General features: G+C 45.2%; 1 protein-coding gene and 1 long non-coding RNA gene across 2 annotated transcripts; both read left to right on the top strand.

Moving 5' to 3' along the window:
• The first annotated feature begins 272 nt into the window (after positions 1 to 272).
• On the top strand, positions 273 to 20,285 carry LOC116716247 (aryl hydrocarbon receptor-like). Its single transcript, XM_032557164.1, has 11 exons — positions 273 to 695; positions 1,576 to 1,763; positions 5,784 to 5,899; positions 6,998 to 7,087; positions 9,121 to 9,244; positions 9,546 to 9,676; positions 10,850 to 11,043; positions 11,123 to 11,232; positions 12,493 to 12,634; positions 12,711 to 13,965; positions 16,923 to 20,285. The coding sequence occupies exons 1-11, from the start codon at positions 643 to 645 to the stop codon at positions 17,067 to 17,069; spliced, it is 2,550 nt and encodes an 849-aa protein (XP_032413055.1). The 5' UTR covers positions 273 to 642; the 3' UTR covers positions 17,070 to 20,285.
• Positions 20,286 to 24,337: 4,052 nt separating this feature from the next.
• Positions 24,338 to 26,428, top strand: LOC116715806 (uncharacterized). The gene is made up of 3 exons (XR_004338258.1): positions 24,338 to 24,815; positions 25,863 to 26,057; positions 26,257 to 26,428. It is a non-coding gene; the product is annotated as an uncharacterized LOC116715806 (long non-coding RNA).
• Positions 26,429 to 26,466: the final 38 nt, after the last annotated feature.

The raw sequence follows: 26,466 nt of genomic DNA on the forward strand, positions 1-26,466 counted from the left end.
CATGGAGATTTACCTCCAGGGAACTGTTAGAGAACGTTCTGTTAGAGAACGTTCTCCGCAGGGACTCGGAAGGCTGCACTGTGAAAGTTGTAAACTTTTACTTTAAAGTGATTTAACTTCCGGTCTAAAAGAGGCGATCTGCTGACTGAGTGAAACTGAAACATTTCTGTCATTTTTCAAAGTTTAATTCAGCATAATTCCTACTCTGACGTCACGCGCGCGCTCCCGAGGTCTTATCAGATCACTGGAAGCGCGCTCCGGCCACAGAGCAGCAGAGGTCCTGGAGGAGGAGGAGGAGGAAGAGGAGGAAGAGGCGCAGATGGAGGCAGGAGCCTGAACTCCGCCGGGATGAGTTCACCAGGTTCCGGGATGCTTTAACGCGCCGCCTGGATCTGACGCACACCAACAAAACTGCGCCAGAAACCTTCCTGACTGCGCGCAAACAGAGAGAACCACCTGCGCTCCGGCTGGACCCCCGGTTCTGCGCATTAATCACCGCCGCAGTCGGACTTCTGGCGCTGTTTCTGACGGTACCGGTGCGGAATGAGTGAAACCAGCGCAGTGGAAACTGAGAGACGTCGCTGCAGCGCCGGCGGATTGTTTGGGACGGATCCCGCTTCAGCGACTCCGAACTGATCCTGAATGAACGCAAACATGTACGCTGGGAGGAAGCGCAGAAAACCGGCGCAAAGAGGGTGAGTTCTAAAAGTGCGCACATGAAGGCTGTCCGTCACTAATTGCGGACATGTAAGACGTATTAGTTACACTTTAAGTCGTCCCTGTTTAGCAGCGGCAGACAGTTTGTAAACATGGGATTATCGCCCTGTAATGGATTTATGGGGCCGCACAGCGCCCCCTGTTGGCCGCAGCGGGAGCGACACTCTGGTCAGACAGTTAATTATCTCGTCTTTAATTATCAGATTATCCAGGAGCAAATCTAGAGATCTTAGAGCCCCGGGGCGCAGGAGGCCCCACAGCGTTACTATGACTGTTTTCATCATAGATTTCTGATTATTTAATGATCGCTGCACCGGAAATTAAGTTTTTTTAATCTGGATGTGTGTATTTATTACCTCTTTCTAGTTATTTACCGTTTTGTAGATTTTTTTCCTCTTTAGTTATGACAGTTGTGAGATTGTTTCAAACATCTATGTGATTATTTTCCAGTGACTTTTCTGACCATTTTGAGTTTTTTTCTAACTAAATTGATCTATTCTTTATTTATTCCTGTTTGTCATTTTGTAAATGCTCTTTTGTTATATAATATGTTTTTGTCTCTTCGTTTGGATTCACTTTTTGTCTAATCCTTTCGTCCATTTGCTGATTATTTTTTGCTTCTTGTGGATAATTTTTCTTTCCTAATATTTCAGATTTTTGTTCCTCGTTTTGCAGTCGTTGTGTCAGAATCAGGGTCTTTTTTAAATCACAGATCATTTTACAGATTTCTCTTTTTTTACTGATCCAGCCGACATTCATCAGAGGTCACTACATATTCTGACCTTCACTAAATGTTTCCTGTGCAACATTTAGTTTTTCCTGTTCCTAAGTATGATGCTGGTATTTCCTGACCTCCAGGGTTAAACCCGTTTCCACTGAGGGAACCAAAACCAACCCATCCAAACGGCACCGGGACCGGCTGAACTCAGAACTGGACCGGCTGGCCAGACTGCTGCCCTTCCCAGAGGAGGTCATCTCCAGCCTGGACAAGCTGTCCATCCTGAGGCTCAGCGTCAGCTACCTGCGCACCAAGAGCTTCTTCTCAGGTGAGAAACGCGCAGAGACGCGCTGAGCGAAGCTGGTCGAGACGAGAGTTTCAGAATCGGACCGCCTTGGTTCTGTTCGGTGAAAACAAAAACCGAGTCTCCAGCAACGTTAGCTTAGATTTGGCTCCACTGTGAGTCTTAAAGTGTGGATGTTAATAATTCATCCAAGACATTTGGGATTCTGCATTGTTGCTGCAGAATCAGACAGCAGCTGAGTTTCCATTACAAATGTGACAAAACTTTGTCACTGTTCAGCCAATGTAAAAAAAACGAAACAATTTTACAATAAGAAATGCATTTAAATTCATGAAAAAGTTTGTTCCCATAATAAATCATTAAAACACGCTGAACTGGTCCTACAACTACTTCCTGTTTTCTTCTTCTTCATGGTTTGCGCCAGTGGCAACTTCTGGTTGTTGACCATGTGACTTGTGGGACAAAAAAAAGTCTTTTCAGTGAAGTTTTACTAAATAAACCAAAAGCTCCTCATCCAAGCAGCGAAATTAGTTTTTTTTTTAAATTGCGTGTTTTATGAAGCAAATTTATTGTTGAAATGTCAAAATGTAAACTGCTGTAAACTTTGTAAGAGGCTTTAGGTCAATGTAAAAAGGTTAAACCTGTTGGATTAATCACGAGTTAAAGTCTTAACGTTGACGGCCTGGTTAGATGTTTTCAGGTCCAAATCCTCCCAAAACCACCGGATCTTCCAACGTTCTCAACCAGAACGGCTCTTCATGTGGGGAACATTTTAATCGTGGGTTTATATTGAACACACATCCAGCCCTCCATGTCAGAACTGGGTCAGAGCCTCCATCTCCATCTAAGTGTCTGAACTCTGCTCGACCTCCTTCCATCCATCCAGCCAGCGGAGAAACCCGCCAGGACTCGGCCTCTTCTCGCCCGTGGCCCGGAGCCGACCCCGTCCTGAAGGCTGAGCCAGTAATGTAGGTCTGGGGAGACGGACCCATTACTGCGGGCGCTGAGGAGATGAAAGAACAGAAACGCGGGGGGATAATCCACTCAGGGGAGGCTTATGGGCCTTTACAGGGAGGGGGGCGCGGCGTGAACAAAGTACAGTCTGCTCTCCGCCGGCATCCTGCAGGAAAGCTGCAGCGCTGGAACATGAACCTGGGAAGATCAGAGGAGTCGGTGAATCTGAATCTGAGGTTTTCTCATGAGGTCACAGTCAGAAAGTTAAAGCGTTATGTTCATATTCATATTTTCTACGTTTTTGTACCTCAGTTCGAGTTTCTACTGCTTCTAAAATCAGTCTGAGCTCCTAAAAACAACCATCCAGCCGTTTTTTACAATAAATTAAATTTTTTGGTGACTGGAAAATGAGCCGTTTCAAAAACTTCCCGATTGCTGAGTCACATTCCATGGAAACTGCGCTGTTACCTAGCAACCCCATCCAAGCCCAGCCCGTTACCTAGCAACCGCAGTGGAGCTCCAGCACATTTACTTAGCTGGTTTTAGCGCTGCATGGTCTGTACAACGGCTGCTGGAAAAGACAAGTGTTTTGTTGTTAACTTACCATCCAGGAACCATTTGCTGCATTCTCATTAGTTGTGCAGGAGGCTCCACTAATGCTTTTCAAATATATGCAGTTGCATAATTGCGCATCTGTTTGCAGTCATTTTCATGTGCGAGTTAAACGTTGAGTCGGAGGTGATGAGAAGAACTTCTGGATGAGTCGACACTAAAACTGTTTTCACACCTGATAATCTGGTAGAGTGTTAGATTGGAACCGAAATGACTCCTGCTCCGTTTCCAGCTTCCTGTTCTGTTTATCACTGCAAACCTTCTGAGCAACCTGTTCCCCTCCTCACCTGTCCAGAAACGTACTCATGAGGTCCAGATGGAGCTTTAACTAAATGTTGCTTGTATGTTAAATCAACATTAAATTGAACGTGAGACAGAAACATGGAGCAGTTTTAGTTGCTCTTCTTTTCTGAATAATTCATTCCGGTCTGCAGCGTCGTTAGCGTAGCGTAGCGTAGCATGGGGGTTATTCAGGTCATGGTGTGTGTCATCATCCCCTCAAACAGCAGCTGATGAACTGTCGCTCAGATTAGGTTCATCTGCAGAACTCAGATCTCGGTTCGGTCCTTCGGTGACGTTCTGTCCTCACCAGGCTGCTGTGTCTCTGCTAGCCGCCGTCTGTTGTGACGTTTTTAACGGATGTTTTCATGCTCGTCGCTCTCCGTTGTGCCAACACACGTCCCCTTCCATGCGCCGTCGCCGGCCTCAGGCGGTTTTTCTTCCCCTCGGTTTCCGTTCCTGACGTCAGGCGGTTGAAAAGCCCGTTCTGCCTCCTCCAGCTCTGAATTAGTGACAGTCCAGATGAAATGCTGCCATCGCAGCGAGACTGAGCCTGAAATAAAAAGATCAACTTCAGATGTTTTAACCTCTGTGGTGAATCTGGATCAGGTTCAGGAGAGAGCTTGACCTTTGACCTCTGGATTCTCAAAGTCTTCCTCTTCTATTAATGTCTAAACCTGCTGCATCAGAAAGCATGCTGAGCGTATTAAAGGTCAAAGGGCACAAAGGAGCCACTTCAGTCCTTTTAAAACCTGCCGTCGTCTCTGAACATTCACCTTTACCTTCCACTTCCAATCAGGCGTCAAAGACGATGACAAGTTAAAGATTTTACTGTTTTATGATTCATTTTTGGAGTCAAGGAACCTTAATAAAAGAAAACCTGAACATTTGTATGTAAGACTTTGATTAATTCAAAACCAAACATGAGTTTTTTTTTGTTTGGTTCTATTTCTGAACCAACGACGTGAAAAAGTCACTGAACAGAACTTCCTTCTGCACCAAACGAAACAAAAATCTAAATTTAGAACAAAAAGTGAGAAAAATTACCAGCAGATGGATTGGAAACAAACATTTCTATTCTTTAAAGATGTCAGTTTTTGTTACTCGCCGTATTAATCACAGATTTTAGGTTAACATAAGTTGACATCAAGTAAAACAGAGACAGCAGTGAGAAATACTGCCATCTGCAGGTGGGAGAAAGCATCACCTAAACTCGACGTTTTTGCAGAAAATTAATAAACGGCAATAAACTGGATGGGCTGGATAATGATGTACACCTCTGGGAAACAAAATCCTGTAGCTTTCAACATGGTAGCAAGCTTGGTGGTGGCAGCATCATACTGGGGGCTGGTGTTTAGATTCATGGTGAAACAAGAAGGATCTGATGGAAAGGAACCAGCTGATGTTGGTTTACTTTGACATTAGAGTGAAACATGATGCTGTGGATGGAAGCAGCTGAAAGTCTCACTTTTCTACCAGCTCCTTGAACAGCTCATGGTATAATTTTAGCTCTTTATTAGGTGAGTTTTTATTCCATCCATCCATCCATCCATCCATCTTCTTCCGCTTATCCGAGGTCGGGTCGCGGGGGTAGCAGCTTCAGAAGGGAGGCCCAGACTTCCCTCTCCCCAGCCACTTCTTCTAGCTCCTCCGGGGGAATCCCGAGGCGTTCCCAGGCCAGCCGAGAGACATAGTCCCTCCAGCGTGTCCTGGGTCTTCCCCGGGGCCTCCTCCCGGTGGGACGTGCCCGGAACACCTCACCAGGGAGGCGTCTAGGAGGCATCCTGACCAGATGCCCGAGCCACCTCAACTGGCTCCTCTCGATGTGAAGGAGCAGCGGCTCTACTCTGAGTCCCTCCCGGATGACTGAGCTTCTCACCCTATCTCTAAGGGAGAGCCCAGCCACCCTACGGAGAAAACCCATTTCGGCCGCTTGTATCCGCGATCTCGTTCTTTCGGTCATGACCCAAAGCTCATGACCATAGATGAGGGTGGGAACGTAGATCGACCGGTAAATCGAGAGCTTCGCTTTTTGGCTCAGCTCTCTCTTCACCACGACGGACCGGTACAGCGCCCGCTTGACAGCAGACGCTGCGCCAATCCGCCTGTCGATCTCCCGCTCCCTTTTATTGTCGACTCTAAAACCCCAAAGGAACCTTTGGTGCAGCGTCTCTAACTGGTTTCTGTTTCCTCCTGCAGAGGCGCTGAAGCACCAGCCTCCCAACGGCATCAGCAAGAGCAGCGATGGAAACGGCGGCGGCACGACGCCGGGAGCCGCTGAGGGCGCCATATCAGAGGGCGAGCTTCTGCTTCAGGTTGGTTCGTCTGTTACCTTCAGGGTCTCAACAACATGTTGGTGAAGCTGTGCTGCTTGTTTTGGTCTGATGGAGGAGCGGCGGCTCTGCACAGCAGGGCAGGAACACAAGTATTTAGTTTTTTTATTATACAGTGAAATCAGGATCCCAAGGCGGCCATCTTGCTTTACAGCATCTATTTATTTGGACTTTGAATTCAGCTCAACTGTCACAAAATATGAGGGCCAGGATAAGATTTTATGTTTTACAGAAAGTCGTAATGTTACAAGAAATCTTCCCAAAAAGAAAAAGTAGGAAAATGTAAATATTTCATGGTTTGTTTTTATAGTTTTTCCTTCACATTGGATCAGAACTGGTGCTCTTTGGAGGAGTTTTAGTTTTTCCGTTGCTACAAATTGTACAAATTTTCACTAAAATTTGACTAAAGCCAGAAGAATTTCACTGTAAAAGAATAAAAATCATATTTCTGACCCTCTTCGTTTATTCAGCAGCCTGTGAGTCTGATGCTCAAACCAAGAGTTGGGAAAAAAGATGGAAATGAGAAGCGGAGCGAATGTGTCGGATCGGGTGAGGCGCTAGTTCTGGTGATGGTTGTAAACATGATCTTCATCAGTGCGACGGTGTCATCACTTCCTCTCAGAAGCCTCAGGCTCTTTGAAGATGGCGATGGAGGTGTTAGTCATCCATCGGTGACCTCCTCCTGACCTGACCTGACCTCCGCTCTGATGCTTCCTCCTCCCCGTCAGCCTGGGGTTGAAGTCTCATCTCCTCTGTTGCCGTTTGTTTGTCTTTTATCCTGTTCTATCCGCTGCTGGCCCATTTCTTCTCTCTTATCTGAAGGTTTTTTTATCCAACCGGAGTCTGATTGAGTCAAAAAAAGCACAGGGTGAATCAGAGGTTGCAAACAGATTACGCTTATGCCTTTCCCATCCAATGAAAACAAAACACTGGAGTAAGCTGATCTAAAGACGGGATTATTCCACATCCAGAGAACCAGATTCATGTTTCCTTTCATGCGTTTCACCTAATTTGGTCTCTTGACACCACGGTGAGCAGAATCACGGCATGATGAAGTAGCAGAGGCTGTTCTCTCTGCAGGCTCTGAACGGCTTCGTGTTGGTGGTCACGTCTGAAGGAAACATCTTCTTCTGCTCTCACACCATCCAGGATTACCTGGGCTTCCATCAGGTACTCACTCATCATGCATCACGTCTCGGTTCTGGTGGTCAAACCACTAATGCTGGTTTTGTTTGTCTGAAAACAAAGTCTCTAAAATGGGCGGCTGCTGTTGATCACCTGACAGTGACTGATTATCAGACCTCTGTAGAAGAAAACAAGATTGGTTTCACATCTGAGTATCATTTGATCCCAGAATGAAGGAAATCTGGGCCGACTTATACTGATGCTATGTTCTATTTAAAGACAACAAAATTTGAATGATTTGAATTGGATTTAAACTCACAAAGTTATGAACTGCGAAGTACGGAAGTGGTTGCATCATGTTGTATGTTGCTGCAAGAGGGACTGGTGCTCTTACCTCATGGTGACATCATGAGACAGATCATTATGTGGAAATAGTAAAGCAAAATCTCAAGATTTTAGCCAAGAAAGTTTGGTTCTGGGATCCAGAAGGTCTTTAATGTTCCTCAGCATGACGTTATACCAGATGCAAAATGGTTTAAAGACGGTAAAGTAGATATTTTGGAGGCTTTTCTGGTTGCAGCAGATCTATCAGGTGCTTTTGGCCAAAACTCAGTCAGACTAAGAGGAAGAAAACCCAAAATATTTGACCTCAGTAGACATTAAAGGTAATTCTCTCAAATACTGAGAAGTTAATAAATTCCTGATTTGATAAAAGTCTATTTAGTCTGACGCTATGGTTTTGTGTCTTTTTACACACTGTGTGTAAATATTTGGTGTTAAATCCACAGTAGTGACTGAATGTTCCTGAGTGGGCAGAGGAGCCACATATGGGCCACGAGGCGTAATCCAGTTAGCGTCACAACAAAGCGCTGCTTCCTTCAGCCTAATCTTATTTCAGACAACATGCTTACAAATTTAGCCTGGATCCGCCGGCCCGTCTCACACCACCACAACCAGCGCCAGCGTCTAACTCTGGACTGGAAGCTGTGGTTTACGTTCACACTCTGGATGGGACCGTACAGTCGGGTCGTACGGTTAGCGTCGGGGTGTGATCATCACCTTTCACCCCTGGTTCTTCACCCGCCCGCCTGAGGCCCGTCTCCTCCTGTTGACCAAACCACCCCAACCTGACGCAGGAAGAACCCAGACTGATGAGAGTGAGCTCAGTTCTGATCGGAGCTTAAAGTTAGTTATTGGATCATGTGCTGAAGACACTTTATCTGCTTTAACAGTGGAGATTAATATAATGGGATCATCTTAGGTGAAGAATGCATCCATTCTTTACCTCAGACTTGGAGAAATAACACTAAACCTTTTAGTTTTCCTTCAGATGGAAGAATGACAAGAACCCAGTTCAGCTCTTTGGGTTCTCTGTGCTGATCTGAGTGAACCGACAGGGTCCAGAAACGGCCAACAGGAATGTTTAAGGAGAATTTCACACAACACTTCTGTCTGTCAAAATTCCTGCTGTTGACCCGGCTGTGACTCCTCCCCACTGGGAGGCCGGTCCGCTCACGTCCAGTGCCGGGTCATGCTGGTTCTGGACGGTCCCAGCAGGTTTCTGGCTTCAGTTCAGCCACCTGAACTAAATAATAAGCGACACTTGGTTTCTTTTGGCTTCACTTCAAGGCTGTCGGACTCCAACGCTCTGCTGTCTTGAAATGTCTGGTGGAGCTTATTGGGTCAGAATGTGAAGTTCATCTCGACACCTTGTGGTTCTGGAAAACCACCAGAGTCATTATTAATGAAAACATCGGGGACAAGTCTAGACAGAGGTCTGGTAGAGGTGGATGTTTGGTGGATTCCAGAACCTGCTTTTCTTTTTCCCTAGCAGCTGATTTGAAGTAAAGTTAAAGGATGTGGAGAAAGTTGTTGGTTTGCATTGTACATTTGAAAACTTTGCTATGAAACCACCAACTCCGCATTTAGAAGCCCAAATCAGACGCTAACTGATCAGAACCGAGTTGGAAGATGTTGAAGAACCTTCAGTACCTTTAATTTGAGGGTCTGGGTGAATATACACAACTGTTTCAGTGTGAATCTGCAGATCTGTTGAAGGCTGTGTTGTTTCCCGTCAGACTGATGTGATGCACCAGAGTGTGTTTGAGCTGATCCACACTGAAGACCAGCAGGAGTTCAAGAAGAACCTGCACTGGGCCCTGAACCCGCCTGTCAGCCTGGAGCCCCCCACCGACCCAGCAGGTCAGTTTCCTCAAACACTCACCGTCATTCCCACAAATATTCTGCTTTCTGTGCAAACGGGCTGAACTAAAACCTTAAGAGGAGTCAGACGTGAGGTCAGGAAGCGGCGAGGAGAGGTGACCTTTGAGACGTCAGCAGCAGCAGCAGCAGCAGTATGCTCTCAGATGCTCTTACTGTACACTGGAGTTTAACAGCTGTCGTTCTGCATTAGCTTCACACAGCAGCAGCAGATGTAGGTCAGCCTGTCCTCCCATAAACTGCCACTTCTTCAACACTTTTTAACCAAACTGTATCTGCTCAGGTGAAGATCTGACGTCTTCCTGCCCGGTGAGCTACAACCCTGACCAGCTTCCACCGGAAAACTCCTCCTTCCTGGAGCGAGCGTTCGTCTGCCGCTTCCGCTGCCTGCTGGACAACTCCTCCGGCTTCCTGGTAAGTCGGAAAGATCCACCTGCCTCACCAGGAAGATGTTAAACATCCGGAGCTGAGTGGGTGTGTATAGAAATGGAGGCCATTGTTTGTTCCAATAAAGGAAACCTTAGAGTCCCGGGGAGAAAAGCTTTATCCTCTCACCTGCTCTGTTAAAGCCACAGCTTCTCCAGGGGATCAGAAGGTAGAGGCCAGTTTCTGTTGACCTTCTGGTACTGAGTGTGAAGACGTGGTGGTCCCGCCCCCAAAGACGGACTTTAGCTTTAGCTTCTCTGTAATCTGAATCCACAGCTGCAGCTTCTTACACCCACCATGGTCTGTTAGTCTGAGGTCGTTCCACGGTTCCTGCTCACTCTGGAATCAAGTCTGCAGAAGGATGGAAAAATATATTTTAATTCCTAGATTGATTTATTATTCCATTGTTGCATCCATGGATTGTGACTGAAATGTATTTTTCTTGCAATCAGAAAGTTGTGGGTTCAAATTTTAACCCCAAGTTGCCAACCAATCTGCATATATGAGTATGAATGAGTGTGATTGGATGAATGTAGCTGTAGTGGTCAGAGACTAGAGACGGGTTATCTAAGAGGTTAAAACACTGATCACTGGACATTGTCAGAGTTTGGGAATCAGTAACTCAGCCATCTGTCTGTCCAGACTGATTGATGTCAGTAACTTTGTTTCTAATCAGATCAGTTCTTGAACACATTTGCATGATGTTCTGTTTTGTGAGATTTTAGTCGGGTCCAATAAAGGGATTTCTTGATTCTGCTGGTCTAGCAGGATGTGCTTGGTAAAGTTGAGCTAATCTTTCAGGACAACATCTCCATCTGACTGCTACCCTTTTCCAGTCTTCTAGTTGCTCTGCTGACTTCTACTCCACTTTATTTGCACAGGTTGCTTCTTAAACGTGGTGTAATAATGAATATTTACAATTTGCTTTGGGACTTTAGACTTGACACTGTGTATAACCAGAGCGAAACCATTCCTGCTAGTATGTTTTCACTCTACGTAAAGTGGTTTAGGTAAATATGACTGATTGTGCTCGACGGGCTGAGAAAAAGCAGCTCTTACTCATCTGATGTGAAGGCGTTCTGCTCTGCTCTCATTTGGATTCATGGATTATTGATGATGATGGTGATGAGATAATGATATGATGAAATGACTTCCTCGCAGCCGCTGAGCATCCAGGGCAGACTGAAGTTCCTCCACGGTCAGAGTCGGCAGAGTGGAAGCATCCCTCCTCAGCTCGCCCTGTTCGCCGTGGCAACGCCGCTGCAGCCTCCGGCCATCCTGGAGATCCGGACCAAGAACATGATCTTCAGAACCAAACACAAACTCGACTTTACGCCGATGGCCTGCGACGCAAAGTACGTCCTGACGTAACCTGAAGGTCTGGCCTCTGGTTGCTCTGAGTGTGACGGTTTGTGTTGGTTTCTGGCCGTTTAGAGGGAAAATCGTTCTGGGTTACACCGAGGCTGAGCTGAGAGTGCGAGGATCCGGCTACCAGTTCATCCACGCCGCTGACATGATGTACTGCGCTGAAAACCACATTAGAAGTAAGTCCCAGCTGCTGCCGCTTGACGAAAGGTTGCTGGTGCAAATGACTGGAACTCACTTCACTGAAGTCCCGGACGACCCGGTTAGTCAACGCCAACCGGGTCGTCCGGTGCACATACTGTTACACATGCAATCAGGCAGAGAAAACCTGCACACATGTTCCAAAACATTCATCCCAGAGATCCCACTACTGGGAATGTCAGTGATGTAGCTTTGTGTTCAGATGTGCAACCGCTCAATGATTCTTGGGGTGGAAGAAGTTTGTTTTTATACCAGACAAATGTTTTTACTGCCTACAGACAACATCACAGCATGGTGGGAGTCATGCAGCAGAAGGAAATATTTAGTATTTATCCCTGTAATCTCCCAGAACACGAGTCAAAACAAGGTCACAGATCTAATCACCGTTAACAAATAATCCTCATTTTTCAGCTTTACTTGGAACCAGGCTGATGCTCTCTCAACATCCACCCTTAAATTCCTCTTGTCAGTGGATTATTAGAGGAAGTGAACTATAATGTCATTTGGATGCATATGTTTACGCCAAGCAGAACGGAGACCACTTCAAAATCAGGAAGTGGACTAAACGCAGGGCATTCTGGGTAAATACAACCAAAACAAATGGGCTTGAAGTCTTTTGCCGAAGATAAAGACTAAAATCTGACTCCACTCCATTTTAGTTCACATTTTGTGAAGTTGTGTTCAATGTATTCTTCAGAGGTTTTCAGGTCATTTCTTTTAGTGGTTCTTGATGCAGCGCCCCCACAGGTGAGAGGGTGAACTGGTTTGTTTGACTCAGTGCAGAATGAAAGAACTGCAGCTGCTGAAAATGTAACAAATGCTGTAACTTTGACCTCCAGTTGAACCAAGTCTGCTGGACTACCAGCTGTGAAAACCTCCGACTCTCTGATGGTTCATTTTGTTGCTTCGGTTCATTTAGTCGACCAAAATACTAGAATACCTTCATGTCTGCTGTGGCTCAGTGTTTGACAGTTATGACCAAATATTGGCCTCATCAATGATCTACTCAGCTGGGCCATCGAATATCTGAGGGGGTGAGAGTTTGTTTTAATGAACTGGGCGCCAGTAAGACATCCAATGACTGACCATTGAAGGTTTGACCTCTCTGACCCCTTTGATCCAGCTGTACAACTGAATCACAGATTAAAGAATCACTGAACCTGTTCATAACTTAAAGTTAAAAGTTTGACAGCTCCTATACATCATGAGCTTCTACATGTTCTCTGATGTGCTTTCAGTGATAAAGACGGGTGAGAGCGGGCTGACCGTCTTCAGGCTGCTCACCAAAGACAACCGATGGAAGTGGGTCCAGGCCAACGCCCGACTTGTCTACAAGAACGGGAAGCAGGACTACATCATCGCCACCCAGAGGCCTTTGGCGTTAGTGCTCCTTTGAGATTCTGCTGCTTCTGTTGTGAGTTTTCCTTCACTGACATGTTTGTTCCTTCAACCACAGGGAGGAGGAAGGAGGAGAACACCTGAGGAAGCGATCTATGCACCTTCCCTTCACCTTTGCCACCGGAGAGGCTCTCCTGTACCAAACCAGCCACCCGCTGCACGGATTCCCTGATTCCTCCCACGGCAAAGCCAGAGGCAGCAAGTCCAAGAAGGGCAAAGTGGACAAGAGTTCCTCGGATGAACTGAAGCCCAACTCACTGCTGGGGGCGCTGATGAGTCAGGATGAGTCTGTGTACGTCTGCCAGCCGGATGCAGAGTCTCGAAAGTTGTACCCCGGCAGCAGGCCTGCTGAGTCCGATAACTTGTTGAGCAGCACCTCCTGGAATATTGTCTCCAACCGGGAGATGGGGACATGCAACGGAGACGGCTTTGACCCTCTTCTGTCAACGCTGGACTCTTTGTCACTGGATGGAGGGGAAACTTGCTCTAACAGTGAGCTGTTCAGTGCTCTGGAGAGTCTGGGCCTAAACGCAGACGACCTGGAGCTGCTCCTGCTGGATGAGCGGATGATGCAGGTGGAGCTGGATCCCAACCGCGTTCCCACTCTGACCGACCTTCTCACCAATAACGAGATCCTCACTTACGTCCACGACACTCTGCAGAGTGAGCTGGAGAACGGAGTCCCGTCTTCAGACCCTGACTCCGCCCCCCAGCAGCCATGTTTGATGCCTGAAGCCTCTTTGGACCCCCCCACCTTCAGGCAGCCCATCGTCCAGCTGTCGCAGCAGATGCAGCAGCACATCCAGGCTGCCTCGCATCCTGCTGGTTTATCTGACAGTCTCTGGGTGGACCACCATCTTCAGACTCCACTAACTGGTCCACAGCTGGACGCTGAGCATCTACACCCACATCTAGAGTCACCATGGCAACTGCAGATAAACACTGAGAGCACAGCCTCATCAAGCTTCCAGAACGGATCTTACATTCCAAACCAGAACACGACTTTCCCCTTGAACCTGAACACTAGCGTCCCAGGTTACTCTTTAGATGTACGCACCACTCTGCTGAACGGCGAGGCAACGCTGGATGTTCATCAGCATCTGGATGGGATGACCACAGCGGCCACGCCCGCACATCTGGGCCAGCAGAAACAGAACCCAGCTTCCTGTGTGTCCCACGGAGCGGCACATCTGGGTCAGCAGAAACAGAACCCAGCTTCCTGTTTGTCCCACGGAGCGGCACATCTGGAGCAGCAGCGGCTCAGCCTGCCAAACCTGAGCTGCAGCGTGTTCGACCCCGCAGCAGACGGGAAGGTGAGAAGATGCTAACATCATCCATCCATCCATCCATCCATCCATCCATCCATCCACCCACCCACCAAAGAAGTTTTTAATCTCAATATGTTTTTATTCTGGTAAATTAAAGGTTAAATTGGTCCATTCATTTTTCCGTCCATCCTTCGTACTCCGTGGTTTTGCCCCATGAAGCCGAGGTTCTTCTTCTTTGCTCTGAAATGTAACTGAACATCAACACACCAAGAGCTGCTGGATCTGCCTCCCTGCAGCTCTGTGCTGCTCCCTTTCCCTGTCAGGAAAATGGATTATTTGATTTCCGAGTCGGCTCTGGAGGCCCGGGGCCGATGTGGAGTTCAGAGTAAACCGCCATGATGCAAGTGGACATGTCGTGTAAATAAGATGAGGAGGAGATGGGCCGGGCCAGCACTGAGTCAGTTTAAATTCAGGAGCCTCACATTGTAGAGGAAGCTCAGCTTGCTTTGTGCTGACTGTTCAGTGGAAGCACAGCATGTGCATTTGGTGAATAATCTTGACTTCTGCTGGATTTATCCAAATCTGGCTGTGCTGATTGGATCCGGTGCTGCCCTGCAGGATTCTCGTCTCATTGGGCTGAAATGTGTGGGCAGCACCATGCATACACAGGATGGTTGGCAGTAAACACTGAAGGTTTCAGCCTTGATTAAATATAATATAAAGTTCCTAAACATTTATTTCTGGCTTCCTTTGGTTCTGGTTCTGGTGGACACTAAGTGAACGGGTCTGTAAAGACTTGAGGCGTTTAATGGGTCAAATGATTTCTGGATTTGAATGAGTTTCTCTCTGAGTGGTAAAGTTTGGCCACATAAGATCCCAATGACTCTGATTTAAACAGATTTTAGTTTTTTTTTTACAACATTTGTGTCACTTATTGCTGAACTTTAACTTGTTGACATTTTATGGACCAGAAATAATTAATTCTGTCTTTTTATTGCCCTTTTACTCGTTGTTGTTATAGCTTATTTACTCAGTGACTGTAGGGGATTGTGGCTTTACTGGTATCACATAAATATAAGGCGGAGCGTCATCAGCATAGAGTGTCATCTGAATTTGAGAAACGTCATTCTAGAGGGAGTGAATATAAGTAATGAAGCCTTAAGTTCTCTGAATGTTGTTGCAGCTCAGAAAATGTTTTTAAAACTTTATGAGAACCAGTTAAAGCAATTAATTTTTAGGATTTTCACCAATAAAGCTGAGATGCTTACTGAGCCAGGAAAATGAAATTAGTAAGGACTATGAAGATCCAGACATTGTAAACACAAATCAAGTTCAAAGATGAAAGCAGTTCCAGAGCTTTCTTATTTAAAATATGAGTTTATAACATTAAGGATTTAAAACAGTAAACAGATTTAAAACAGTAAACCCTGTGGTTTATCTTACAGCAGGCAGTCACACTTAGCTTGGCTGCAAATCCACAAACAGGAAGAGGAAACCATGAAGCTGGTGTGATATAAAGTAATTCATGATGTTCCAGTTTTGTGAGCCGTCCTGGATCAGCTGGGCCTCCCTGTTACCATTCACTGTGTCGTGTCTTTCCGAGCATGACAGCAGCGTTTGAACAGAAAAAACAAACTGCCAGATCGGGATAAAGACGGAATGAGTTATGAGTGAGGACAGGAGAGGAAAGTGAGTACAATAATGAATAGAATAAGGCCGGGAAGAGCCGCGGCCGGCCCCCAGAGACGGCCGAGCCCAGCAGGCATCCCTCCATCCCGCCCTATTCAGCCTCCTCTGTTATTCTTCGGGGTCAGTGGCTGTCGCTGAAAGAAAAATACTGGCATGGGGGCCAGTCAGGCATGAGCGCCGCTGACCTACAATTTATCTGTCATCATTACCTAATGCTGCAAACACAGGACGGGGCGGGGGGAGGCTGCCGTGCAGAGAGACACGGCTCGCAGTGCAGAGACTGTCTGTACAAACTGTCTGTACACAGAGATACGTTATCTCTTATTTAACCAGACCAGAGCGTCTCATATTGTCTCGCTGGGCTCTTGGTCTGTACCCTCACTTTGCTACTGGCCTCCATGTTGTCATCTCCTTATAGTTGAAGATGGCATCTGTTCATCCATCCATTATCTGATGAGTAGAGGAGAGTCGGGTCATGAATGAAGCAGTGAGTTCTGCCTTGCTCTTCATTGGAGCAGGCTAGCAGGGCCCCCTGTGCTACAGACAAAACCTCAGTCTGTCTCCGTCCCTCTCTGTCCTCCTGTGGCTCCTGACCAAAAGACCTGAACTCTTCATCTTGAAGACGAGAGGAGCCGGTTGAGAATCATGGCACCAGGCCAGCAGAAGGAGGGATCCAGGATGAGCAACACAACAAAACATCGTCTGCAAAAAGCAAATATGAAACCCTGAGGTTCCTAAACTAAAGAAACATGGTACCAAGGTACCATGGTACCTTGGTACCTTGGTACCTTGGTACCATGAAGAACAAACCATGGTACCTTTAGCATCGGTAGAAACACTTCTGCTTCCACTTAGCGCTTTGACACTTTGAAAACATTTAGTTTCCTCTAAATTACTTTTCTGTAAGCTCTAATTTACTTGGCTGTCAGAAACGTTCAGTTGAATAAACTTCACTGTGTTGAAGTTTTGATTATGGACTGTTAAGGATTCTTCAAGTAGTTTAACTAAAAAGGAGTAACTTTTAGTTAGCTCTTTAGATTCTGTCTGTGAACACCTCCGGGTCGACCAGAACTTTGGACGGTTCTGGTGTCGTCTGGGCTGCATTGATTGAACTATAATTGAGGATCTTTGCATCCTGCAGATCAGGTGTGATCTGATATGACTTTTAGTTTCCTGTGTGAATCATCAACTCAGACCCTCCAGATTTGTTTCTCACTCTGTTTAATCTCAGATGATAAAAAGAAGGAAGCAGATCGTTTGAGAAGATGATAAGGAATGAAATTAATCTGAAGCAATGTGTGGTTTGTTTCCAGGTGGAGAACGGCTGCCTCCTCAGCGCCCCCAGTGTAGGGTACGTCCGGACGTGTCTAATTCCTGGAAGAAACGCAGTGGAGGCTGTGACGGGCCCTGACGAAGTCTCCGACTTACAGGACCCCCAGAAGTCTGGATTCTTCCTCTGACCGGACAAAGCAGGGCAGAGGTGGGACAGATGTCAGCGTTTTAGGGAAAGACCACGAACTTTGGACCAGATCACTTTCACAACCATTGTTCTGATGTCTCATCTCAACAGAAAACCTTTTTCACTGAATCTGTCCTGCTCATTGAAGCAGGGCTGGATTCTCCAGCCTGGACGTCCTGAGTGGAGGACGTCCTTATTCAGACGTCCTTATTCAGACGTCCTTATTCAGACGTCCTCCACCCAGAGGAACTGCTGGGAAGGTTTGAGGTTCTCTCTCCTCGTTACTGCTGGTTCTACTCCACCTTTTAAGATTATTATCCTCTTATGCAAACAGATGTTAGTTTAATATGAGCGCAGTCTGAGATAATCTGCAAAGCTCAGAGTCAAAGAGCATTTAAATCGTCTAAACAAGAAGCTTTAGTCAAGAGTTTAATGTCGTCACGTGGTACAAACACAGGCAGGAGATAAACGGCAGCAACTTTATGGTCTATCAGAAGAAAACTAGACCACTGTTGGAGATTTTAAATCAATCTGCAGTATTTTAAATGAAAGTATATTTAGTGTTTTGAAGGACATTATTTGTGGTGTTGGGTGGTTAAATTAAGAAGAGATTTAAGCAGAAGACTAATGAGATCACCTAGATGTTCTGTAGAGACGCAGTCAGAGACGACTGGATTGGTTGGAGAAAATTGAAAAGCATTTTTTGTTTGGTTTCCAAACTGGAGGTGTGGGCGGAGCTCCAGTTAATGCCTTGTTCTGGAAACAAACACCTGTCGAGTGGAAGAAAACCCAACTGCACTCACAGCCTCGGCAGACATGAGGACCTAACTGTAAATACGGTTTTTGCTTTGTTTGTTTTTAATTTGAATTTACAACACTTAAAACACTGACCGTGTCTACGGGTTCTGTTCAGGAAGAAAGTAATTACACCCGCTTTTAACTTTAGGGTATGTTGATTGAGGTTTGAGGGTCCTACCACAGCACTGGTTGAGGTGTAGACTTTAACTAGGCCATTTTAACACCTTGATTCTTTCCTTTTTCAGCTGTTCTGTTGTAGATTAGCACCTCTCTTTGGGTTCACTGTTGGTTGCTGACCCAGTTTGGTCAGCATTGGACAGACGTCCTCACATTTGACTTTGGAAAAGCATATCCTGAAAACTAAAACAGGGTGCACTTTCTTTTTGAATTGACTGTGTGTAAAACCAAGATGTTTCTGTGTTTCATTCTGGTGCTACTTTCTCAGCGGTTAAAGCTGGAGGCTCAAACCAAATCCTGAACCAAGACAACGCCACCAGAGCTCCTCCTCTCTTAAGTAAAGAGTCTCTGTTGGTTACCGTTTCCAATCCAAGTGAATCTGAAGGTACCAAACAGCCAGAAGGAGGCGGTTCACACCTGGGGTTCAACTAGGTCACCACTTGACTCCCAAGTTGCTTCTGGTCATCAGATCTTAATGTCCGGTCAAATATGCAGATCTGTAACAAAGATGACCAAACCATCTGTACCTTTTATGCTGGACGTTTCTGGGATGTGCCTTGGTTAAGATCAGAGCTTTAGACATTTCCAAAAGGATAACATTAGCATTAAACCAGTCTGGACCGGTCTGAGTCAGTCTGGACGTTGACCAGGAGGAACACCAAACCTTGTCCAGGTCTTGATTTGAAGAGTACTGAAAGAATTTAGTGGTTCATAAGTTTGAGTCTAGATGGTTCCCATATCCAATCCAACTTCCTCTGAACAAACCTTTTATTGTGACCAAACAGTTGAATCGTTTCCCTTGTTTGACCTTAGACCTTTGTCTGGATGGCTTCTTGCAGCAGGAACTCCATCTTGGTTGACATCCTTTCAGTCCAACTCTGTAGTGTGTTTCTACAGATTTGGTTCACAATCCTCTGAAACCCAAGAGCTGAACCCTTTTCCATTACACAACTCTGAAAAATTGCGTAGCAGCAATATTCCAACACCCTATTTGCCCCTTGTTTGCTGTTGTGCTTTTTGCTTTTGTCTTCAGTTGGACTGGACCACAGGTGACATCATACCTGACAAACCAGGTATTACCAGTGACCAACTGGAACCAGGTTTGGCATTCAGGAACTGGTGGTTCAAAATCACTTTTGGGAACCAGAATGGACTCAGAATCACGTTGGTGGATAAAACCTTGGTGTTCCAGCGGAAAACGTCTTTGCTGCCACCAACGTTCCTCCTTTCATCGGACGGGACAGTTTGGGACTGGTTTCAGATCTTTGCACCGGAACAACTTGTAATTATTTGGGTTCAAACTACCATTCAGACCCTTTGACTGACAGTAGCTCCAGGTGTGAACAGCCTAACGCTGCAGAAGAGCTGCTGCCATGTTTCCTTCCTCCCACTGTGACAGACCAGACACGCTGCTCCAAAGGAACCGCAGAGACCGTTACCCGGCCGTCTTCTTTCTGTACCGAGACGGGTCGGCGTTTAGCATTTAGCACCAAGTCAGAAACCAAAACTCAGTCAGGAACTGAACAGGGAGTAGATCCGGTGTTGAATGTTCTCAGAGTTTTTATCTAACAGGAAGTAGGTTCTTCAGGTCAACCAGCAGACGACAATCAATACGACAACAAAAGGCATTTACTGATCTGCCTCGTTTGGTTCTATTGTTTTTATACTTTAGTCATTTTTCTTATAAAGCAGATTATTTAAGAGCACTTATGAGATCAAATGCTGTATGAAGACAAATTATAAAGCAAAGCATCGTTTTCAAAGAAGCTAAAACAGTATGGTGTGTGTGTGTGTGTGTGTGTGTGTGTTACGTGTTTGGAAAGGTGTTTACGATCACTGTGCTTACAAACTCTCCCCAGCACTGAAGGGACTAAAAAAGCATTTTATTATGTAGAAATATTGTTAGTGTTCTGGTTTTATGTTTTGGGGAGTTTGTCACTTTAGCTGAAACAAAATGGTGCCATAAGACTGAGCTGAAGCTCACGATTCAGTGTTTCACAATAAAAAGGGCACAAGAGCATTTTCTGTGTTAAAATGTGTTTTCTGATGTTGTTCAAACCCACTTTGTCCGGCTGTTAATGAAACCAAACTTTCCTCACGCCGTTTTGTCCATGTTAGCTCATTTATTTTGCGACTTTTCTTCACTCAAGCTCGTAGTTGTTTGTCAGACTTTTGTGAAAAAGAAAAAAATAATGCAGTTTTTCTCTGAGATGCTGGAAATAAAGGATTTTGTTCAACCACACTCATTAGTTGCCTCTTTGCAACCAACTGCTGTTCCTCACCTGCCCACCAGGTGTCAGCGAAGCTCCCAACCCAGCTGAAACTCACCCCTGGAAAAAAAAACGTGTTTCAATGCAAGAAAGGAAGCAAAAGAAAGAAATCATGGTGAGAAATTAAGAAAATAATAAATCTTTCTTCATAGTCAAAACTTTCCTGTAATCCGTTGTTTGGATTTTTGTTGCTTTTCACATTTTTTAATCCACTTCCTGGTTTATTTGTTATCCCAGATAAACCATCTGACTGTGAAATGAGAATCTTTCAGGCACAAAGAGGCTCCTAAATTTAAGGAGTGAGTCAGCGTTATGTCTGCACAGAAACCATGACGAAGCAAACAGTTCAGAAAAACAGTTTGTCCTGACCTGATTAACCCCAGAATAAATCACAAAACAGTTTCCTTAAGATCATCCGTCTGTCTGTCCGTCCTATAATCAGGTTCTTTGTTTCAAACTCTGGCCTTTAAACCAACAGTGAGGATTAAATCGGTGAAACTTAAATGCCAGCAACCTTTTGTTTTGGTTTACGTCTGGTTGGTTTAAAAAAATCCCCGAGTCTGAAAACTGAAGTGAAGCGCAGCAACAACAGCCTGAGGAGGCTTTTAGCTGCTGTTGCTTCAGCAAACACAACGTCTGCCCTGCTTTCCTTCGGCTTTTTGCACCGCGGATGTGTGAACGCACACACAGCCGAAAGCAAACAAACACACACTGATTCCCAGGGCAGCCCACCGGAGACCAACATGGCCGCCGGGAGAGACTCGGAGCTGTAAATATTTCTACCAGAATGGTTTCAGTTCCTTCAGAGTACAGAAACCATAGAAACCAAGAGGTTAAAGGTTAACCTGGAACACAGCCGCTCTTCAGTTTAGTTGTCTTGTTGCATCTTCTACTGAAAATAAAACGTTAATAAGACAGAAACTCAGTCAACTGATTTATCCAAGACAGAGAACAGAACCACTGAATCAGGTTTACTTTCTGTAGAAACTAATATATCCACAACAAATATCTAAAGAAACAATAAAAATACAAAAAGTTAGCAGCAATAAAAAAAGAAGATGATGCAGCTAAATACGAAGCTCTGCACAGCAACGGCTTTAAGAGAATAAGTTTGACATTTTCACAGATTTAAACACATCAGTGAACTTCCCATAAACTCTTGTTTTAATTACAGCAAAAGAAGAAATAAAAATCAAAGTGTAAACTATTATGTGTGATAAAGTCAGAGATCAAGCTTCGTCTCGGAGTGGAAAGCAGTCTGCTGCGTCCCTGAATGTTTCATGAGAGTTTGTCTTCTCCTGCGGTTCTGTGCAGGTTAACTTTTCCCTCTTGTGACGTGATCAATCATCCAAGGAAGATGTTGTGTGTCCCAGTTTAGCTGCTGCCTCCTCCCAGCAGCTGCAGAGGAAGACACAGATCCCAGACAGGAACAGGCCAGGAAACGCCGAGGTGTCGATGTTGAAGCAGAAACGGAGACGATGGCTTTAACTCGTCCTGTTGGTGGAGAAGCTGCTGAATCTGTGACCAAATAAACCTGATCTGAGTGTTTAACACCTCGGTCTGCTTTCAGAGTCGCTGCTGCTGCAAAGAAAAGATCTGAAATATTTAACGAGCGTCTTTAACCACTCGGGCCTTCTGCTGATGGAAATATGGCCGCTGCTGCTCCTGTGGAGGCGCTGACCTGCTTTCAGGACGACGCTCCGTTAAAACCTGCTGTTCTTTTTCTTTCAGCATCAAATGGTTTAATGGGGAACGTTTCTCTCTTCCAGTGAGTTTTCTGCTGACTGCTGGCCCTGCAGCTCTGATCCATGGGACACGGATTGATCTCCGTTTCTGTCTCTTGGTGTTGTGTGGCTCTGCAGCAGGACTCTCTCCTCTCCCTGTGTGCAGCCAGCCTGCTCCCGTCGGGCTGTCAGAACGCGTTAGCTCCACCTCAACAACCACCAAGGTAAAACACCCGGCTGCACAGCATGAGAGGTCGATGAATAATGAACAGCGGCTTCATTTGGGCTCCTGTCGGCCTCCGCCACGGAGCAAACGTGGAGTTTAAGGAGAAACGACACAAGGAGCCGAGGTTAGCTGCAAAATGTCCACGTCTGTGCAGAAATACCCCGACACGTAATGTGTTTGTTTAAAAGCCTCCAGCCTGAGGGGCTCTGACACAGAAACGTCCAGACGAGAGAAACGAAGCCTGGAACACGACTGAAGGTGAGGAAGAAACAACCAGGAGATCCCAGACCTGATTCTATATCTGTGAAAAACCACAAGAAAGGATTTTTATCTTTACAGCACTGATATCTGTTAAACACAACTGTTACCATTTATAAACATCAGAAAATGAAAAGAAAAGGTCAAAGGTCATTCAGTCTAAAACTGTTTCAGCTGAGAAAAGCGATTATAAAAACAAACTTTCTAAAACTTACTTTGATAAATGGATATTTGTTCTATTTTATGGATAAACTGAAAACTTTAAGCTTCAGAAACCTGCTTAATATGCAGGATAGCAACTTTATTTTGCAAATATTATGACTTTATTCTCATAACTAAGAATAAATTAATCTGGCCCAAACTCTGTCATGGTTTGGAGTTTTTCTCCTGTAATGAAAGAAATCATTTTAAAAAGTGATTTTTGTTTTTCTCTCAGGTTAAAATGTGTTTTTAGATCTGGAACAAACCGACTGTCTGGATGGAGAGTCTGGACTCTGATCGGGTCGGTTGGTGGATCCGATCCGATCCGTTCGGCTCCTTCACTCCATCTGAGATCCATCAGATCCACTTTCAGTGTTTCCACAAAACCTGCTGCAGCTGGACTCAACATGCAGCGTCTGAAAGGTCGCAGAGGACCTGCGTGTGTGTGTGCGTGTGTGTGTGTGTGGGGGTGTGTGCGTGTGTGGGTGTGTGTGTGTGTGTGTGTGTGCAGCTGCAGCGCTCTGCCTTCGCCTCTGCTGACCTTTACTGAGTGTCGCTGCTGGACCTGCCGCCTCAGCGTGGCGCTCGGGTCGCGTCACGGATCGCATGTTTGACTGACGGCCTGCTCACACACACACACACACACACACCTCTGTGTTGATGATCACAGTCGGCTCTGGATCAGAACCGGTTGCAGTTTGTGCAGTTGGGCCAACAGGTGCTGAAACATGCGGCTGTAATGCGGCTCTGTGTTTGTTGTGCCGACTCAACATGATGAGGCTGAATTATTCACAGATTCTCCTGGAAGCTGCAGAAGCTCCGCCTGACATAAAAGCTCTGGCGTCTCAGGGGCCGATCTCATGCTTGGCTGCAGAAAACACAGAGTGTGTGTTCAGGAGGGGGTGTGTGTGTGTGTGTCGTCTGCAGTGGAGAGCAGAAACACAACCTTGACCTAGATAACAAACCTGTGGAGAAAAGAAGAGGGAGAAGGAAACTGGTCTGGAGGTCATGACCTCCTGCTGCTGGTCTGATGGATCCACACTGACACAGACCACCGGAGACTCGGTGTGTGTCTCCAACACACACACACACACACACTTCATCAACCAGTTTCTTTATCAACTCAAACACAAGAGCCTCTCGAAGGGCTTCAGCATTAAACCAGTAATCTTTCACTCATCTGTCATTTTCTTCCAGTCCTTCCAGTCTGGCTCCAGACTTCCTGCTGGTTGATGATGGTCGGATCTGAAGTGAGTTAAAATGGGAGGAAACCAGAAGATCCCAGTGGAGCTGGTGATGATGAAGATGATGGAGTGATGATGGTTATTCTGATAAATGGGTTCACACCCACTCAGGGGTCTCTGGTAACGTGTGAGCTGCTGGGAACCAGTTCATGATGGTTTCTCTGTATAAATAATGAGGTTTTATTTAGTCCAAGGCTTTTATTTTCTCGGGTCCAACTCTTAGTTTTTATTGCAATTGTAATTACTTTATTTTCTAGGAACAAATTTATTTATTTTAAAAGGTTTTTTATTTTCTGCAGGAAGTTTTCTTTTCTTTTCTTTTCTTGCTTCTCTTATGTTGATTTTAATTCATTCAGGAAATTCTTTCCTTCCAGGATTTTATTTATGAACTTTAATTTTCTAAAATCAAATCAAAATTATTCAAACACCTTTTAATATTCTTGGTTCCCGTCTGTTATCTCAGGTGTTTCAGAGTGGTGGCCATGTTGCTTCTGATTCTGGTTTTCTGAAATCTGGGCCTTTATTTGATTCATGCAAACAGTGAATGGACCAGCTACATGTTTAGGACTTTACAGTAATAATAAACCAGATGTGTGTGTGTGTGTGTGTGTTTTCTGCAGGGTCTCAGTCCTGACTGAGGGACAGGGACAATCTGTCCCCCCGCTCCGCCTCGGCTGCCAGGACGGATCCACGGTCGGGTGTGAACGGCCGTCACTGCTGCCGTCTCCCACTTTCACACGAACTGTACGAGTTTTCACACACTGCTGGTCAGCAGCGGGTCCGTCAGCAGAGTGCAGCTGATTTGGGAGGACAGATGTTGCTGGATTGGCAGCTGCAGGTCTGGTTGAGGTAAATGAGGTTTGACTCATCAGATAAACTCATTTAGAAATAAATCCTGAAACATTTGGAGAAGATTGACTTATTTTGACTTGGTTTGAAGTTTCCTCTTGTTTTTTGGCGGCATCTGTCGCCCCCTTCTGGTCACTAGTGCAAACTGCAGTTTGAATCCAGCACCTTTAAACATGGCGACCGGATCCTGGTTGTTTTCATCTCACAGATTTTAATTGATTATCAGTTTAATCTCTTATTTTCTTCATATTTACCATCAAAGGAACCTGGAAAGATCTGAAAATGATGGAAAACTTGTTTGCTTGTTGCTCTCGTCCACAATGGCTTTTAATAGTTTTTGCTAAAAATCAAAAAGAACAAGCTATTGTATCTAAATTTAAATATAATAAAATAAAAAAGCTGTTTTTTAAACAGTTTTAAAAGTTATTTCTATAGTATTATCATTGAAATAAGTGACATGCTTCCAGATCTGTGTCTGTCGTTAGATTATAATCTGATTTTTTTCTGTTCTACATAAAAAAAATCATTACAATAAAAAATAAATTAATGTCACATTTGTGACTCTAAAGTTTTGTTTGACTGACCTGAGAGTAAAAATGCTTTTTGATGCTTTGACCAGCAGATCTGCAACATTTTCAGATCTAACAATAATCCAGTGTCAAGGTTTCGCTCCAGTCATGGGATTATTGGCAGAAAATGGTCACTTTCAACACCTTGGCAGCAGAATATCAGGATGAAAAAGTGTCTTTAAGAATCAGGGCGATAAATCCAGTTAAGATCTGAAACCTGAGCCATGATCTGATGTTTTAAACCCTAATAAACCCGATCTGTCTGTGAACATGGCAGGATTTCCCAGTTTTCTGATAATCTCAGCAGAAGTGGAAAGTAATCCTGCAGTGCAGGGATTAGAGTCTTCATGGAGTCTGGAGCAGCTTTCATGTGCTTCAGTAACTCCATCTTACCTTAATCCTGCTGCTGTCTCATGATCTGACAGCTGCTGACACTCCACCCTGTAAACATCTGGACACATCTGGACTGTAAACACAGATTTGGACCAGCAGTGACGGCGCGGGGAGTGGAGACGGTTTGTGGATCATCAGTCGGACGCAGCGGTGAAACCGAACCCTGCAGACACCCAACACCCGAGAGAGGAAACTCCACAGTGGGTCTGCTGTCGACCCGGAGGGCTTCAGGCTGGAGTTCTGCTCTACATCAACCAGAACCGGTTGCCTAGCAACGGAGGTAAAACAAAACCCCAACGATGATGGCTGGGACCAATCTGTATTCTGAAAAACTATTAAAGAAGTCTGATAGAATGCAGAGACAGCTTTATTATTATTATTATTATTATTATTATTATTATTATTATTATTATTATTATTATTATTATTAATAAAGTTTATTAAAATGTCATTTTATTCATTCATTCTCTCACAATCAGACCTTTGAGGACATCAGATCCTGATGTGACCCAACATGAACATGAGCTTGACTGGGACCAGTAACTCCAGTAACTCCAGTAACTCCAGTAACTCCAGTCACTTCACACTCCAGGGTTACTTGTGGAGTACCACAAGGTTCTGTGCTTGGTCCATTTCCGTTCAATAAATACACACACACACACACACACACATATGTATAAATATATATA

Source organism: Xiphophorus hellerii, chromosome 24, assembly GCF_003331165.1.
Source record: "Xiphophorus hellerii strain 12219 chromosome 24, Xiphophorus_hellerii-4.1, whole genome shotgun sequence".
In the NCBI taxonomy this organism is placed as follows: domain Eukaryota; kingdom Metazoa; phylum Chordata; class Actinopteri; order Cyprinodontiformes; family Poeciliidae; genus Xiphophorus; species Xiphophorus hellerii.

What these genes read in the sequence shown, in the direction of transcription:
- LOC116716247 (XM_032557164.1), top strand. Translation starts at nt 643, where the DNA reads ATGAACGCAAACATGTACGCTGGGAGGAAGCGCAGAAAACCGGCGCAA. An exon ending in ACAACTCCTCCGGCTTCCTG is followed by an intron (nt 9,677 to 10,849) that starts GTAAGTCGGAAA and finishes ACTTCCTCGCAG; the next exon opens with CCGCTGAGCATCCAGGGCAG. An exon ending in ACCCCGCAGCAGACGGGAAG is followed by an intron (nt 13,966 to 16,922) that starts GTGAGAAGATGC and finishes GTTTGTTTCCAG; the next exon opens with GTGGAGAACGGCTGCCTCCT.